This window comes from Musa acuminata, chromosome BXJ1-3 (assembly GCF_036884655.1).
Source record: "Musa acuminata AAA Group cultivar baxijiao chromosome BXJ1-3, Cavendish_Baxijiao_AAA, whole genome shotgun sequence".
Classification (NCBI taxonomy): Eukaryota; Viridiplantae; Streptophyta; class Magnoliopsida; order Zingiberales; family Musaceae; genus Musa; species Musa acuminata.
The window spans coordinates 7,031,405-7,049,331 of NC_088329.1; the positions used below are offsets into that span (position 1 = coordinate 7,031,405).

A 17,927-nucleotide genomic window follows, 5' to 3' on the forward strand; every position below is an offset into this window, starting at 1 on the left:
CCAACTCTCCCCTACGACTCTCTCTAACGAGTCCTTATCGTCACCGCCAGTGCAACTACCCCTCTTCATTCGTAACTTCCCCTCCGAACGCTTCTTTATATCTCCTCTTTCCCTCCGAATCCCGTCGAGATTTATCTCACCAATTTGCTTCTTTGTTTCTCTTCTTGCAAATAGACAATCAAACAATCATGATGGGTCTGGAGGCGTTCTTAGGGTTTGCCTCAATCAGGGCGAGAAAAGAGAGGGAGAGCCTCGCCCGCTCCGACGCCGCCGCCTCAGACTGCCGCACCGCCATACCCTCCTCCCTTCCCTCCGACGTAGATCCCCTCCTCTTTCCCATTCCCCGCGGCGGTGACTCCCCTCCGCCGTCGTCCTCCTCCGTCCTCGAGCCGCCTTCCTACGCAGACGTTGTCTTCAGCCCCTTTGAATCCAGCAATGGCGCGTCCGATCAGGGGCCCTTCCTTCGCCTCGATGCCTCCCCCAGATCTGCCCGCGCCGTCGCCTCCGATTACCGCCGTATCGCCGTATCCGACCCGCAGACAGAGGTGGAGGCCTCGAACTCGCTCGTCCCAGGCGGGACGACCTACGTCACCTACCTCATTACCACCCGCGTCCGTCCGGGCTCCGATGACGCCGGCCCCGAGTTCAGCGTCCGGCGGCGGTTCCGCGACGTTGTGACGCTCGCTGACCGGCTTTCTGAGGCATACCGCGGCTTCTTCATCCCGCCGCGGCCTGATAAGAACCTGGTCGATAGCCAGATAATGCAGAAGCACGAGTTTGTGGAGCACCGACGGTTGGCGCTCGAGAAGTACCTGCGGAGGCTCGCGGAGCACCCGGTTATTGGGAAAAGTGATGAGCTTAGGGTGTTCCTGCAGGAAAAGGGGAAGCTGCCGCTGCCAACGACGACCGACGTGGCTTCGAGGATGATGGATGGGGCGGTACGGCTGCCGAAGCAGCTGTTCGGGGAGTGGGCGGCCGCACAAGTCGCGTCACAGGACATCGTCCAGCCTGCGAAGGGCGGCAGGGATTTGCTGAGGATATTTAAGGAATTGAAGCAGGCCGTGGTCAATGACTGGAGTGGAGTGAAGCCATCGGTCGTGGAGGACAAGGAGTTTTTGGAGAGGAAGGAGAAGATGCAGGACCTCGAATGGCAGCTGACCCCCGCATCACAGCAGGTATGTGAAAATTACTGAGAAATGGAAGTGGAGTCTGGATGCTCGTCTGATCCACTGATGAATGTGGTATCTGTTGCAGTAGATATGGTCTTAGAAATTGAATTAAGAGAAAAGATCGTTTAGTTTACTTCAATTTTATTGTTTTTGTACAAAATTTGACTTAAGAATCTAACAATCCAGAATTCTGTGTTTTGATTGATTTAATCTTCGAAGTTTCTCAGTTGTAAATAAACAAAATACCACTTTGGAAGCAGAACTACAATGTAGTATTTCTAATGGAGTGGAAAAGGATTTGCAGTCATTTACAGTGCAGTGTTCTTAAGCAGTAACCACAATTACCAACTATTTGGAAGCATTTATTCTGAGAACAATGATGCATTAGATTGTCTGGTCATGGTTATCAACTCTTCTTATAGAAGGTTTTTGTGACTGCAAGATCGTCAAGGACATTCTATGACAATATTATAATACTTTATTGACAAACTTGTACCTTTAACCTTCATAAAAGGGTCATGGTAAGTGGAGAGAGATGCTCGCTGTCTTGGATGACTTATTTTCTTTTGTTTTGCATACTTGTTCCAAGATCTTCATGCATCATTTTTGCACCTTTATATTGCATTTTGTTTGGATGAGGATTTCTAGACTGTTCAAGTGTTGTTACTCATTATATCTTGCTCTTTTTAAGGATTAACCATTTGTTGGCAATTTAAATTAGATTCCTAACAAGTGTTTGTTGTTACTCATTATATCTTGCTCTCTTTAAGGATTAACCATTTGTTGGCAATTTAAATTAGATTCCTAACAAGTGTTTGTATAAGGCCACGTTTATGCAGAATTAGCTACATAAGGAACGCAGCTCTAATTTGTCGGTTTTCTGATAAAGCACAAACTCTTGCTTAAGGAGTTAAGATTGTCTAATTTAGAGTTTTCTAAGCTTTATGGGCTTAAATATTATTTCATTTTTGGTTAAACCTTTCACATAAAATGCCACTCTTATATAATTGGGAATTAAGTTTCTCGATGAGAAGTGTGGTTCTGGTTAATAGTTTTATAGTCAACCTAACTACCTTCAGAGTCTTCTTGTGTTATCACTCAGAATTTGCCTGGTGCTTTTTTAATATTTCAGTGGTCCAGTTGTTGAATCCTTAGATTTTGTTTGCACCTTTAGATTTCTACTAATTGAGCATTATGCTTTTTAGCAGGCTGAAGCTCTTATTAGATCACAACAAGATGTCGGTGAAATAATGGGAGGGTTGGGTTTGACCTTCATCAAACTGATAAAGTTTGAGACTGAGGAGAGTGTATACCGCTCGCAGAGGATACGAGTTGCTGACACCAAAAATGTAGCAACTGCTGCAGTAAAAGCAAGCAGATTATATCAAGAATTGAATGCTCATACTGTCAAACATCTGGTACTTATCATAGCTAGCTTATCTATTTTTGCATGAACTTCATTAAACCAAAAATTATCTATTTTTGCATGAACTTCATTACTTATCTGGGAATTTCATTTCTCAGGACACACTGCATGAGTATCTAGGACTAATGGTAGCTGTTCGCAGTGCATTCTCAGACAGAACTAGCACTCTGTTGACTGTGCAAACACTAATGTCGGATTTAACAACCTTGAATACAAGGGTTGAGAAACTTGAAGCTGCATCCTCAAAGATATTTGGTGGTGACAGATCAAGACTCCGTAAAGTGGATGAACTAAGAGAAACAATAAGAGTCACCGAGGATGCAAAAAGCTGTGCAATAAGAGAGTATGACAGGATAAAGGTATTGTCTGTTTCTCTCACAGATCACACAGAACAATCCATAAACACTGAATATATTACCAAATAGAAATTTCATCATTTTTTTCATGTACCATGCTTGTCCATCTACAATGATTGGAATTTTCAGTTATAATAATTTTCTATCAAACTTCATAGCATATCTTTCAGGTTCCATGGCTATTCAGGATATTTCTTTAAATTATGAGTGCATCGATCTTGCCTTGGTAGACCGGAAGGAACCATCTGGACTTGTCTTGCTGAAACATTAATGCAACTTGCATTGGACTCTAGTTGTTCAACATGTAATAAAAAGGAAATTCCTGGTAAATTTATCAAGCTGCAATACTGCTTTACACTAAAGACCTAACAAAGCATGTTAATCTTGTCAAAAAATATAAAAAACTTGTACTAATGTTTTAGCAAGTGTTTTCAAATCAACTTTGGGAATTAGCTTAACTGTCATTTCCTGATGTACCATACCAAGGATGACACCACGGATGTCTTTGTTATGTTCTAATCTGTTTGCAGTTTGTCAAAGTTGATTTGGTACATAATAGTTAAGCTAATTTTCAGAACTGATTTGGAAACACTTATTGAAAAGTCGGTACTGAGTCATTTTTATTTTTTTGACAAGATTAACATGCTTGGTTAGGTCTTTAGTGTAGTTGTTTCACATCAAAAATTCTGACAATAGTCTTTGTTATTATGGTTCTTTTGCTGTTTTGAACTTATATATGCAACCTCTTCCTCAGTATGGTAGGGGTGTTGAAAAGAAGAAGACTCTTGTTCCTCCACCTTGTCCTTTTGATGTTGTTGAAGCAAGATATCTTTATGTCTGTTGAAAGTTAGCTTATGATGTCCAAGTAAATTTATCAAGCTGCAATGCTGCACCAGATAGTTTCTTATTTGACTGCATGATGAAATTTGTCTTACTAAATGGTGAACTTTTTAAGTGATGCAGCCCAATCAGTAATGCATTTGCACATTTTGGTAACTTACTACTAATGGCAAAAATAATAAAATTCTTATCCTAGTTTTAAAGATGCAATGAATTGTCATTTGCAAAATATGCTATGGTAATGTGAGTATTAATTACTTCATGCCAGTTTTTTGTGTATACCAGTAGAAGACTATGAGTTGGTTTTCTAGGAGTTTTCAATTATGATGATAGTAAAACCATATAAGTCTGTCCCAGTAATTTGTATAAGCGTTACTAATTCTTTCTTTTTGTTCATTATATCAAATTATGATCTCTCATCTCTTTGTTGCTTTTGGAAATTGATTTCTAGCCCAACTGCAGTTCTCAATGCTTTTCCTCCTATACTACAATTGGCTATTTATTTGACTGACTTGAATGAGCTAGAAATTCCTCTGGTTGAATCATTTTGATGTGAACTGCAGGCCTCCCATGTGAAGGCAATCCAAAGATCACAAAGCAACTCTCAAGGATTTAAGCATTAGATTCTTTACTTACATTTAAAGCAAAATTATTTGATTTGGGGTATTGATATTTCTCATGCTTAGATGGTTTAATTGACTTCGTTGCATTTTAGTTATACTATTGGATTAAATGTTAGTATTATTTTTTTCCTTCTATCATCACATCAGCATCTTATCCACAAACTATTTGTATGCTTGTGTACTTGATAGAGTACACTCTTTTTTGCTGATATATGACACAAATGGGTATCAAACAATGCCACGTGCTTTTGGACATCCTGGAAAAGGGGGAAGAATCTGGAAATATGGCTGTTTGATGTTGTTGAGTGGCATAGGTCTTAATTTATGAGTTTTGCACTGTTGATTATATTGCAACATGAAGTCTGCTGTAACTTGAGAGTTTTTGATGGACTACTGAGAGAGAAATTGTTAGTTCCATACTCTGTTCTAATCATCCCACCCTTCGGGCTTGGGAACCTGCTACAAATCCTGATTACTCAGCTCCAAAGGTCTTTTGGTTTTTCACTCAGGTTCTTTATGCTACTGTTGTTGAGGATAGATTTCTCATAGGAACATTTAAATAGTATCATGCTAAATATGGCAACCGGTGGGAACCAATGAGCATGATATCAATAAGCATTTGCCTAGAATATGATAGCCAGATATGTTATATCAACTGTAGAAACATTTCTACTTGACTCTAATTGTTATTTCATGATCTTAAGATGCTGCTGTTAAAATGATATCATTTTTAATCCTACCTTGCTAAATAATAGAATGAGAATATTTGAACCCTCTTCTTTTATGGAAATTCGAACTTTATCTGTTACAAAATCATCTGGTGACGTTACTAGTGTAATAATAGAATTGAGTACCCATACCAGTGTAAAGCATTTGTGCATCTGGTGACCTTAACTGGAAAGGACTTATCTTAAAATAAAAATAATCCAAAATCCAAAAGGACTTCAGGTCAAACATATAAGTGACCGGACCTTCTTTTATGGGCCTTCAGTTGTCCAATCAGCTAATTGAGGTTGTCTTTTCAATGACCAAATGTATGCTTTTGGTCTTAGATCTCAAATTGGGAGGTTTGATACTTTATGTGGGTTGCTTGACAACAAAATTTGGGTTTCCTTTTAACTCTGTTTGGTTTTTGCTTCCTAAGACGTATATTCTTCCAAAACAAATACAATGAACTATATAGGATATAATTTTGCAGATATCTAAGACAGTTGTCATTTGTGCAGAAAAACAACCGGAATGAGCTTGATAGGCTAGACAGAGAAAAGCATGATGATTTTCTCAGCATGCTGAAAGGGTTTGTAATAAATCAGGTAAAGCCCACTCTCTGCTTGATGATGTGGAACATATTGGGAAGCAGCAATATTGTGTCTTTTGACCATGGAAGTACTTGGACATTTCTCATGCTTTAGTTTGTCATTTAAGAGCCAACACCTTGAACAGTAGTGAAGATTGTCTGCACTACTTCATATTTATATATGAAATGTTTGGCATAAATTGATTTTGAAGAAGGGTTTAGTGCAAGTTACTTGTTCCCTTCAATGCAATTTTCTCTGCAAATTATCTCGGGATAGATAATTTCACTTCATATGCAACTTTCCAGTCCTCAAATGCAGTTGCACCAGCAATTCCTCTGGTAGCACATAATCAAACTTCAGGATAGTTTATGGATGTCATATTTTTCTCTTTTTTGTTAGCTCGATAAATACTAGGCTATATAAAGACATACCGAATCTTCTGTTGACTTGCAGTGTTGTTATCAATACATTAAGATCATCTGAAATACATCACTGACATGATGCAATATATATTTTTTTGAACATCATACTTGTAGAATTTACTCTTCTTTGTTTTGTGTTATGATTTTACCATTGATCCCACTGCTGGAGCAAATTACTGGGGACTGGGTTTTTTTAGCACATGAGATTTTTGATTTTGGAAAAACAAAGCTAGGATCCATTCCATTGATTAAAGTATTGTGCAGCTGATCTTTTTTGCTTGGAACCACGATGCTGGCTGGAATCCCTCAGTAATTGCCCAGCATCTACTGTGCATGTTAAGTTAGATAACTATCAAAATGTGTTGTTGTGAGCATTTTAAGCTTATAGTTAGGAAATCATCGTTGTTTGTTATGCCTATAATACATTGCAACTTACTGATTCCTTGATTCACGTTGAACAGGTTGGATATTCTGAAAAGATTGCAAGTGTCTGGGCTACCGTTGCGGAAGAAACTAGTAGATATGCAAGAGACAACAATTAGGTTATTGCTATTGCAAGCCAAAACTCAGTTTATATCCTGCTATCTTCTCCATGACACTTGCGTATACACTACCTTGTAGATAGATATAACAAACAAAAAAAGAGAAGAGATTAAACAGATTCTTTCCTATCTTTATTTCATTATTATTATTATTTTTTTAAGGTTATATAACACCCTTTTTCTTAATGATTTGAAGTTGCTCTCTCGTTTGGCTACTGCTGTTTGGGTTTGTGAAATTTTGATGGGGCTGTTTTTTGGCTAATTATTGACAACGTTGTATGTTATTTTCTTAACCTTATTTCATCCATTCAAACATTACATAACATGCATATTACAGTATCTTAACGTAAGATGTCTTCTTCTGCAGCATCGGACGGGGTCTTCCCGGAGGCAAGTGAGATGGATGAATGTGGTGGCGGCGATTAAAATGGTAAAACCTGCCTTGGCTCACTCGATTGCTAATCACATAAGAGAAATGCATGATTAAGATATGCGAAGGCAGAATATATATAATGTTAGGAGCATTTCGTTTAGAGGGACTTCTTTTCCCCTTCCCAGATAGATAGAATGGAAAATGTTGACCTGTCCTCCAAAAACACTCCATTGCGTGTCACCAGCTCCAAAGGGCCGTCTCCGTCGCCATGATCATGACGTACTGTCGATCGTGAGAGACATTCCTTGTTCGGCATGGAGAGCTCTTGGCGAGCAAAGGTAGAGGCAATCACTTGCCCAAACATATACGTATGTTTGGACTAATCAACAATAGAATATCAATATATAATTTATAATACACCAAATTTACAGAGTTCGAGGTTTCTTACCTAAATCCAAATTAATAGAGGCAATCACTCTCTCTCTCTCTCTCTCTCTCTCTCTCTCGATATATATATATATATATATATATATATGTATGTATGTATATGTATGTATGTATATATATGTATGTATGTATATATATGTATGTATGTATATATATGTATGTATGTATATATATGTATGTATGTATATATATGTATGTATGTATATATATGTATGTATGTATATATATGTATGTATGTATATATATGTATGTATGTATATATATGTATGTATGTATATATATGTATGTATGTATATATATATATATATGTATATATATATATATATATATATATATATATATATATATATATAATGGTTCTTGTTATTATGATCCGTTGTTTTGAATTTATATATATGCAACCCCCTCTTTTTCTCATAAATAAGAGTGTCGAAAAGAACATGACTCTTTGTTTCTCCACCTTATCCTTTCGATATTACTGAATCAAGATATTTTTTATGACTCTTGAAAATTAACTTATGATGAACTTGATTTAGGTATTATATTTTTTTAATACTTATTTTTTTTTATTTTGGCTAAGAGTATAAGTATCATGTGATGAGTAAAAGAAAAGAGTTTGTGGAATATTTTGATATAATTCGTGAAATAAAATTTAAAAATAGATTTATCTACGAAATAGCACTTTAACCTCAATTAGATTGGGAACGTACAACATATCTTTTATGAACTTTAGACGTTCAGGAAGCCTGGTGAAGATGCATTATTTGCTAATAGTCTAGTGATTATTTATAAACATTTCATAGCAAATGAAACAACTTTAACCTTAATTGGATTAGGGAATGTACAGCCTGCCTTTGATGAACTTCAGGAAGTCTGGTGAAGATAACTTATTTGTCGATAGAAAGAAAATAGACAGTGACCTCTCATTGTTGTTCAAAAACATATTAAGGATCTAAAAGGATGAGTTAAAAAATTGTTGGTTTAAGACACACAAATATTCCATCAGGTGAATTGAATTATGAAGGAAGCATTTGCTGAATATTTTAAACTAGTAAATAGGGTGACAGTGATATTAGGCGTCCAAGAAGGTGAGATCAACTGTGGGAGTAATAGAATTTATGGAGACATATAATGGGCTCAGTTGCTGAATATGTTGTCAAAGAGCACAAAAATTAATGATGAACCTTAATACCATGGGGATTATTAGTTACATTATCTTGTGTAATTAAAGTAAACTCATATGTTCTATGCTATGTCTTTCTATGTGATTTATTGGATTTAATTTAATTGTTTACTTAGTATTACAAGTTTTACTCTGCAGATATTTCTTTTAATATGATTATACATGTGAAAAGTGATGTAATAATGTTCAATAATTTTTTTTGTTTATTAGGTTCTATTAAATTTAACTTTATCCTTCTATGAGTAGTTATCAAATTTGATAATCTAAAAATTAACCAAATTAATATTAATAGCGTATAAATAATGTGATTGCAAGACACTGAGCGAGACAAACAAAGCAATGTGTTGATTGCCAGATCTCAACCCGCAGCAGTTTTAAATCAAGATAATAAAAATTCTAAGAGATCAACAAATTTAGCAGATCTAAAAGAAATTATAGATAGAACGCGTTAACAAAGTTCAAGATCTAAACCAACGGAAAGAACGAGCAAACCATCCATCGAAAGATTCAATGTCGATCAGTTTCAAGAAGAATGCGGGAGTAGAAGGAAACCCTAGATCCGAGAATTAACTATTTGTGCTCACCAGATCCACGTCAGACGAGGACGGCGGGGCCGGAGGCCGGGGCCCCGCCGAGGAACGACAAGAGGCCGCCGGAGGGCCCCCCCGGATCCTGCTCGTCCAGGAAGAGGTCCTCCGGCAACCGGAAGGCGCCATGGACGCAGACGATGGCGGCGCCGACCGTGAGTGCGGAGACGATGAGGGATCCGACGGAGGTGAGGAAGACGACGAGGAGGGTGATGAGGACGAGGCCCGCGAGGACCTCGCGGTCGGAGAAGGGGCGGCGGAAGAGGACGAGCGGGGGGGCGTCGGCGGGGCGGAAGAGGTAGAGGAAGGCCCAGGCGGCGAGGAGCGCGAGGAGGAGGAGGAGGGAGAAGGGGTGGGAGAGCAGGGACAGGGCGAGGGCTGCGGCGAGGAGCGCCAGGTAGTTGACGCGGAAGTAGGCGAGGTTCTTGCGGAGGCGGGAGGCGGCGTCCGAGAGGGAGTCCGGGCGGGCGAAGGCGGTGCGGTCGAGGAGCTCCGACCAGGGGCGTCGGTGGGCGAGGGAGCGGCGGGCGGAGTCGGAGAGCCGGGAGAGGAATAGGCGGAGGGCGGGGACAGAGATCGCTGGGGCGGAGGCAGTGGCGGCCCCGCCGCCGCCGCCCGCGGTGGACACGGGGAGGATGGGTGGCGCAGCGGATGCCATCGAAAGGTACCAAAGCGAGTCTCAATTGGGTCCGTCCCTCTTTGCTCGTGTCGGAGATGTGTCAGTTTAATACACGAAGTTTTACGTATCTATCCCTGAAAATGCTTAAAAATAACGTGTAAAATCCAAATATAATTATATATTTTCTCTAAATATAAAGGTTCTCCCCTCCATTAACAAACATCCACAAATCTCAAATGAAGTAACTAATATTAGCTAATTTGAATTTATCTTCGTGAAACATATGAATTTATTGCCAACAATTAAAATCAAAATTGTAAAAATAAATACAAAAGATATAATTGTGTCATAATAAAAAGCAAATAAAAGATAGATAATTTTAACAGTGAATAAGAGCTCAAAGAATCACCAAAATTGCAAATGACCTTTCTACTTCTTTTCTAATAATAACACAACTTATTTTCCTCTTTTTCTTCTATTAACTCATATATATATATATATATATATATATATATATATATATATATATATATATATATATATATATATATATATATATATATATATATATATATATATATATATATATAATTCAAAGGAGAAAACATGCTATTTCCAGAAATAATATACATGTATCTTCCTAATTGATTCAACAGGACAGTAAGATCTGAAAACCACTAGATAAATCCTAAGCTGATTAAGCCTTTGATACATGCACCTCTGCACAATGAAAAAACAAAATCCACTTGAAGAACCTAGAGAAAGTCAACTCCCCTGCAATATCTAATGCCAAGACTCCTCAGTTGACTCTGCTAGAAGTCCACAGTTCATTCAGTCATGGAAGCCTCAGCTTTTTTGCTCAATTCTGAACAAGAGAGAAAAAAGAAGTCCACAGTTCATTCAGTCATGGAAGCCTCAGCTTTTTTGCTCAATTCTGAACAAGAGAGAAAAAAGAACCCTATTATTATGTATGCTTTCTTCTTCTTCTTGTAGTTTTCTTTTCAATGGTAGTAAATACCCAGAGATTCTGTATCTACATCTCACAAAGAGTTGAACAGCAGCTCATTCCAAACATCAGGGACTCCTGGCAAGCACCAGTGGATGCAGTCAGCATAGCTAACAGGATTTGCTAGCTGCTGTGGGCTGTGTGTCTCCCAAAACTTCCTGTAGATGGAAGGATGCCCATCTTTCCTGTACTCTGATAGCTGAGTAATGTTCAGCACCACAACCTTTGTCTGCAGCCTGCCCAGAATGCTTCCCACCATTTGCATGGTGTGCATGTCAGATCCACTTCCCCAGTAACCTTCCTCGTCGATAGGGTTTGTCTCCTGAAAGCAGTTCCCCTCACTTCCTGGATTCCACTCCCTGCTCCTGGAATGATGACAGTGTTTCAGGTTGGGAAATTAAGAGGACAACAAGGAGAAAAGGTAAGTGAGCATATGCTTCTTTCATGTACATGAAAAGCTTATGCTACGTGACACTGTGTTCCTACAGCATGATATGCTCACCAGAGATGTGTAGGTGACATGGTGACGAAGAAGACCTTCTGTGCCAAATGGTTCACGGTGGATGCAACCCAATCCGCCCACGTCTCCATGGCCAACTTCATGGCATCCAGTCCATTGGCCTCTTCACAGATCCCATCATCATCAGGTTTCCACCTTCACCAGAGAGTTGAGAAGCGACTGATGATGACATGCTTCACCGATACTTCTTTAAGGATAATGAAGGATGTTCTATACTCACAATAACTTAATCTTTTGGCCACTCCTCCACCATAGATAAGAGTTGAAGACAAGAATGTCTGCTTTCTCCCACTGACCTGCATGTTTACCCAGCGCATCTGGTCCGATGATCCTGTCATTTGATCTGTGGTTCACTGGGTCATCAGAATTTGATTCCACAAGCAGTGGTGCCCAGTAAAACTCTATCGTGGCATCATATTCCTATAAAGAATGTGTTAAGATACATCAAGAAAAAGATGAGCTTGATGCAAGTTCTAAGATGCTTATGGCTATACAGAGAGGATTCTCGAAGCAAAATGGCAGCTTACTTCTGCCCTAAAGATTGTTAAAGCTGCATTTGGTGTCATAGATTTCTTCCCATCTGGAATGGCAGACTGAACCATGCACACCATGGATATCCACTGTCCTCTGTTTAGAGAATCACCCACAAACATCAGTCTTTTTCCTCTCAGCTTCTCCAGCATCTCTGTGGCATTCCATCTTCGGAGGAACACAAGAGTGCAGAAAAAGATTTAGTGATCAGTGTCAGACTTGTTTACATGCCAAGACCCAAACTTGTCTGTTTCTTCGTCCATCATCAAACGAGAGCATTAAGACTCATCAAGGAACAGAGAAGCTTTATGATATGTTTCGGCAACCAAACACAGTAGAAGAATCATGTAAACAGGGATGGAGGAGAAGACGTACTTGTTCAAGTTGCAGCCATGAGGCTGCCATCGCCACCTCTGGTACTCCTCATCCGGCCGGCCATGCTTCCGGCACGCCAACTGGTCCGACATGTAAGGGCATGAAGCTTCCTCGTACAGGGGATGTGAACTGTTGTCATACACCCACCTCCCGGAGAACACATCGCATCCTTCCTCCCTGCTCTGGTGCTGCCTTCGGCGCTCCGCCGCAGGGCTCGATTTGCTTCTGTAGCTCCTGACCGTAGTACACGCGTTCGACCAATCCAGACCATCTGACAAAGATCAGAGAAGTGCATGATGAGATCAAGGCAATGATGAGAGGAGCAAAGGCAATCTCACCAAAAGTCTCTGTGACAGAGTGCGTGGGGAACGAGGGGTGTGCGGTGGAGGCCTCTCGAGTTCTTATGGCTCTCTCGTCGTGGACAATGGAGGAGAGCAGCAAGAGGGAGAAGACGACCAGGAAGAGGAAGAGCTGTACACTCGTCCTGCTCCATCTCCGCATCGCGTTGCGAAGACACGCACAGAGAGAGAGAGAGAGAGAGAGAGTAATGTGGGGTGATTAAGGGTTAGTAGTATGTGGTTTTGGACACAATGCGAGGAGGAATCCAACAAAAGCAAGCAATGAAGAGCATATTATATATAGATATAATATACATTTATATTTCTACCTTCCAAGTTGCTCCACACTTACATCTCACTTAGACCTTTTACCATATCATATCCATATTTTTTTGGCTCTGAAATGATTTATTATGAGATGAAGTAACTGATTTCATTAACTCGATGATCAAACCTGATCGACAATGTTTAACCGTATATTATTAACACTATATTCATCTAATAGTAATAAATATATATCTAATATTTAGCATGAGAATTCATTGTCAACGGCTCAGTCTGAGCCATTCCCTCATCACACCAAAGCCTCGATCTCCAGCACGAAATTTACAGACATGCACCTGTGTACAAACTTCACCTACCAGTCTCATAGGTAGACAGACGTCCCGATGCGCTTTGACTCTCAAATAAGAAGGATCACTTGGTGGTACAGAGAGAGAGAGAGAGAGAGAGAGAGAGAGATTGGGCACTTGCTTAAGAACAAGAGATAGATATGTCTGTTTGTGTGTGTCTGAGAGAGAGAGAGAGAGAGAGAGAGAGAGAGAGAGAGAGAGAGAGAGAGATTGGGCACTTGCTTAAGAACAAGAGATAGATATGTCTGTTTGTGTGTGTCTGAGAGAGAGAGAGAGAGAGAGAGAGAGAGAGAGAGAGAGAGATTCTTGGCTTGATGGGGCACTTTTGCTAACGAGAGAGCAAAAGGAGAAATGTGTGTGTCTGATAACTTTCAAGAATTATGAGATCTCTCTCACTCACAAAACCATATATTTGTCCATATCTGTCTGTAATATTCTTTCCAAAGCATGTCAATAGGGAGGGAATGTGGTGGGTATATATGTTCACTGTTTCAATCGAGGGAAGGAAGCTTTCCCTCTATAAGGATGGCCCCTTCGACTTCCTATGATTGAAATGGTTCCTTTGGTTTCGATTAACTTAGTCCGCTTAACTGTGGTTAGGTTAGGCTTTCTCGTTCCACCCTTGAGACTTTATTTGACCAAACAACCGTAACCAGCATCACTTGCGGTTAATGAAGCCCAAGAACAGTCAATGGGCCGGCCCACATGAATCCGGAAGTATTCTATTCTAGCAAAGCCAAGAATAGATCATAGGGAGCCAATTGTGGTTCTTTCATCAAAATAAAAAAGAAGAAAAAACCAAAATGATTATATTATCACAGATTTTAAATATAAATAATAATAATAATAATAATAACACTTGTATCTATAATTATTAAGAAATAATGACACTTGTATTCCTAAACTTAATGAGAGCCAAAAATGTTAAATAATTGATCACAAGAAATGTTGGGGAAGAAGAGAAAACTTGACAAATCAAAATAGAAATCAGAAAATTAATAATAAAAAATATGTTAGAAAGTTGATATAACATTTATTGTGGTTCAATAACTCCCTACCTATGTTTAAAAAAAAAAATATTTATTATGTAAGATCAATTATAAGACTTTTGAGTTATCCAAATATATTCTTTATACATCTAATTATAAGATCCATAGTAGATGTTTGGATCGATATTGGTATGATTGATCATCGCATTGATCTCATTGATCACCACTACGATAGTTATTCCTAACTGTCATCATTTGTCACTAACATTGAAATTATTTTTTTGCTCATTGTTTTTTAATATGCACGTACTGTTACGTGTTATATTTTTCATCAGTAAAACTAATAGTATTAGGGTAAATAAGGTTAAATATTTTACTTTCATAATTATAGAGATTTTAATATAAACTTTTTAAGTCTAAGTATTGAGATACTAAAAAATCTAACTAGAGGAAGTAATATATAATTAGATCGATAATATCTACACAATTGAACACAATAGGAACTGAGGTTTTCTGCTTTAGTTTGTCTTATTTTTCAGTATTAATTGCTGTTTCTATGTCTGAATTCCTATTGGTTTTAGAAAATTAGATTAAAAGAGAAGAAAAGAGAGTGAAATAAACTTCACAATGACTTCTTTATACTATCAGTTTCCTTTTTTTCTGTGCACTTATGTCAGTGGAAGAAATTTAGAACTGTATCAGTGAGCTGCAAGATTCATTTTATTTTTCAGAATATAGTTTAAAATTCACTTGTTGAACAAAAAGTATGATCCATGTCATAAGGTAATGTCTTATTAATGTGCTAAATTCTGTAGAAAATACTGAACAATTTGATATGTCCAGCACAGAAGAACACAAGGAGTGTGTGTTCAAGAATACCTAAATTTTCTAGGAACAGACATATAACTTGAATTATTAATAAGCTGCATATACTTTTTAAGTGCTTTAAGGTTTCAGCAGACAATTTTGTTTCTTTTGGATACTGCTTTGTTTGTTTCAAAGTGATGAAACATTTGATCTACCAAAAACAAAGATAATTATGAAATATTTGCTTGTTTCATTTTTTATATGTATCTTAAACTTGGTCAATAGCCAAGAAAACATAAGAAGAAAGTCCAAAAAAGCAACCTTGTTGAGATCACTGGCCTTCTTCATATTTGGGGTCTAATTTTGACTTTTTCAAGACAACCCAAAGGACCCTAAATAGCAACTTTGTTGAGATGCAAGTAGATATGGAACAGAGCAAATCACATATTAAAAGCTTATCACAACCACCCATTTTGGCAGGTGCGCATATGAAGAGTGACCTCATGGCACTTTTCTCTCTCTCTCTTTCTCTCTCTCTCTCTCTCTCTCTCTCTCTCTCTCTCTCTCTCTCTCTCTCTCTCTACTTCCATACACTCCCTCTTAAAAGTCCCTAAATTACATGTTTAGGGCACTCTAAATTGTCTGGAAAAAGTCAAGCTAGTTTAGACCTAGCTTGTACAAATGCAATTTTATTATTAGGGATAGAGTTGTTAATGAAATAAATCAAATAATCTTATATGTACAAATGTAAATTTAATTTTTTTTGGATAAAATGATAGTGATTGAAATTAAATTATATTAAAAAAATTAAATTAAATTAAATTAAATTATATTGTAAAAAATTAAAAATTATAAACTACATATTAAGCACTACTTAATGTCACTACTTTTATTCCTTCACAATATCCATCTAATTCTATATTTAGGTTTCTCTTTTATCCAACTTAGTCAAACTCTACTCTCTCTTTCACTTTCCTATACTTCATCTTGATTTTAATTTGAAGACAATTCAAAGGACCCTAAACAACAATTATGGTGTGGTCAAATAAGACATGAAATAGAATAAACAACATATATCAAATGACTTAATGACACTTATATTTTAATCCCCTCCCTCTTTAAATCCCCTTTCAGAAAGCCCACCCCAAATGTTCAATCCTTATCATCTTACTAAAATTACATTTGGCACAATCCACTTGCCCCATTTGCATTGTGATCCAACAATAAGTCCTTTACATTTATATATTTTTTCTTAGAAAATAACATCCTCTTCTCCTTAAATTTCTTTTTGAAAACCAACTGCAAACCTCATATCCCTCCTGCAAATTGCATTATATATATATATATATATATATATATATATATATATATATATATATATATATATCATCTTCACCTTTGATTTCGTTTATGAAACCCCACTCACATCTTCAAATCCAAATTTCCCTATTATATATTGAATTATATATTATTAAATAGAATCCAATAGTTAGACTTTTAGATTTATAATAATAAAAAAATAAATTTATTGAGTCCTCCAATCTTTGCCAACACATTCACTATTTATATCCTCCCTCCTTTGCTCATCTCCCACCCCAAGCCAACAACTTTGGCTAATCTTTTCATTTCTTCCCCTTAATTCTTCCTTTTATTTTCTTTTCAGTCCTTGCTGTATAAGAAGGAAGGTTGGAGAGGAGGAGGTTGAAGTGAAGGAGACATGCCTTCCATTCCTCCTCCCAAGCCGTCCACCCAATTCCAAATGGTGACCGCCGTGGAGCGGTGCACGGCGCACGCGCTGCCGGAGGCGGTGGCGAGGCACCACGAGCACGCGGCGGGACCGAAGCAGTGCTGCTCGGCGGTAGTGCAGGCGGTGGTGGCGCCGGTTGGCGCGGTGTGGTCGGTGGTGCGGCGCTTCGACGAGCCGCAGGCGTACAAGCACTTCGTGAAGAGCTGCCGCGTCGTGGGCGGCAACGGCGGGGTGGGCACGCTCCGGGAGGTGCGCGTCGTGTCGGGCCTGCCGGCGGCGACCAGCACCGAGCGGCTCGAGGTCCTGGACGACGAGCACCACGTGCTCAGCTTCCGGGTGGTCGGCGGCGACCACCGCCTCGCCAACTACCGGTCCGTCACCACGCTTCACCCAACAGCGGGCGGCGGCGGCGGCACTGAGGTCGTGGAGTCGTACGTGGTGGACGTGCCGCCGGGCAACACCAGGGAGGACACGCGCGTGTTCGTCGACACCATCGTCAAGTGCAACCTCCAATCCCTGGCGCGCACCGCCGAAGCCCTTCACCGGCGCCACGTCGCCGCCGCGCCGACGGCGACCCCGTGATCCACCTCCTCTTCCCTGGCCTGTCCCTTGTCTCTGTCTTCTTCATCTTTTGCTTAGTGTAGGAAACACAGTTGTACAGCTCACGAAATAAAAATCATAATATTTCTCCTCTCCACTTTTCGATTCTTTTGTGGCAAACACAATTCACATAAAAAGTGGCATTAACGTTCGACAATTTTTTAAGATCATATTATTCACCTTAAAAAGATGAATTCCTTGAAAAAATTAATAATAGTAAGCAAAAAACAATTTTGGTTGAGTGTCATTTATTTGGAGAAAAGCAGACAAAGCTTTACCTTAATGGCTTCCCCAAGCACGAAGTAGTAGAACACAAATTTTCTATTCAAAGATTGAGGTGTCATCCCTTCAAAGTCATCTGCAGCTACATTTGAACAAAGAAAGGAGTTGTTATTTAGTCAGTGCTCATCTGATGCATGATAAGGTTTTAAATTCTTGCCCTAATTTCTTTAGTCACAGGAGGTTTCAAACTTGCATAAAATTACATTTACATATAT

At 38.9% G+C, this 17,927-nt stretch overlaps 4 protein-coding genes across 6 annotated transcripts; 2 read left to right on the forward strand and 2 right to left on the reverse strand.

Annotated features, from left to right (window-relative positions):
- The first annotated feature begins 19 nt into the window (after positions 1-19).
- Positions 20-7,520, forward strand: LOC135582806 (sorting nexin 2B-like). 3 transcript variants are annotated; one of them, XM_065121810.1, is made up of 6 exons: positions 20-1,175; positions 2,375-2,587; positions 2,694-2,954; positions 5,641-5,727; positions 6,596-6,952; positions 7,044-7,520. In XM_065121810.1, exons 1-5 carry the CDS (start codon positions 189-191, stop codon positions 6,674-6,676), a joined length of 1,629 nt encoding a protein of 542 aa, XP_064977882.1. In that variant the 5' UTR covers positions 20-188; the 3' UTR covers positions 6,677-6,952; positions 7,044-7,520. The 3 variants fall into 3 exon arrangements, with proteins under 3 accessions (XP_064977882.1, XP_064977887.1, XP_064977894.1); XM_065121815.1 differs by having other exon boundaries at positions 6,596-6,676; positions 7,044-7,516; XM_065121822.1 differs by having other exon boundaries at positions 21-1,175; positions 2,378-2,587; positions 7,044-7,518.
- Positions 7,521-9,091: 1,571 nt separating this feature from the next.
- On the reverse strand, positions 9,092-9,970 carry LOC135619620 (PRA1 family protein B2-like). Its single transcript, XM_065121801.1, has one exon. The coding sequence runs from the start codon at positions 9,922-9,924 to the stop codon at positions 9,274-9,276; it is 651 nt and encodes a 216-aa protein (XP_064977873.1). The 5' UTR covers positions 9,925-9,970; the 3' UTR covers positions 9,092-9,273.
- An 804-nt stretch (positions 9,971-10,774) lies between these two features.
- Positions 10,775-12,818, reverse strand: LOC103978089 (protein trichome birefringence-like 35). Its single transcript, XM_018823220.2, has 6 exons — positions 12,656-12,818; positions 12,318-12,588; positions 11,939-12,110; positions 11,632-11,831; positions 11,394-11,546; positions 10,775-11,256 (listed from the first exon to the last, which is right to left on the reverse strand). Exons 1-6 carry the CDS (start codon positions 12,816-12,818, stop codon positions 10,926-10,928), a joined length of 1,290 nt encoding a protein of 429 aa, XP_018678765.2. The 3' UTR covers positions 10,775-10,925.
- A 3,796-nt stretch (positions 12,819-16,614) lies between these two features.
- Positions 16,615-17,527, forward strand: LOC135636858 (abscisic acid receptor PYL4-like). Its single transcript, XM_065148968.1, has one exon. It carries the CDS (start codon positions 16,801-16,803, stop codon positions 17,410-17,412), a length of 612 nt encoding a protein of 203 aa, XP_065005040.1. The 5' UTR covers positions 16,615-16,800; the 3' UTR covers positions 17,413-17,527.
- The last annotated feature ends 400 nt before the right edge of the window (positions 17,528-17,927 follow it).

Coding starts and splice junctions, on each gene's coding strand:
- LOC135619620 (XM_065121801.1), bottom strand. CDS start 9,924: ATGGCATCCGCTGCGCCACCCATCCTCCCCGTGTCCACCGCGGGCGGC.
- LOC135582806 (XM_065121810.1), top strand. CDS start 189: ATGATGGGTCTGGAGGCGTTCTTAGGGTTTGCCTCAATCAGGGCGAGA. Junction 1,176..2,374: donor TGACCCCCGCATCACAGCAG/GTATGTGAAAAT, acceptor TATGCTTTTTAG/CAGGCTGAAGCTCTTATTAG. Junction 2,955..5,640: donor GAGAGTATGACAGGATAAAG/GTATTGTCTGTT, acceptor TCATTTGTGCAG/AAAAACAACCGGAATGAGCT.
- LOC103978089 (XM_018823220.2), bottom strand. CDS start 12,818: ATGCGGAGATGGAGCAGGACGAGTGTACAGCTCTTCCTCTTCCTGGTC. Junction 11,547..11,631: donor GGCCAAAAGATTAAGTTATT/GTGAGTATAGAA, acceptor TCTCTGGTGAAG/GTGGAAACCTGATGATGATG. Junction 11,257..11,393: donor ATGTCACCTACACATCTCTG/GTGAGCATATCA, acceptor TCATCATTCCAG/GAGCAGGGAGTGGAATCCAG.
- LOC135636858 (XM_065148968.1), top strand. CDS start 16,801: ATGCCTTCCATTCCTCCTCCCAAGCCGTCCACCCAATTCCAAATGGTG.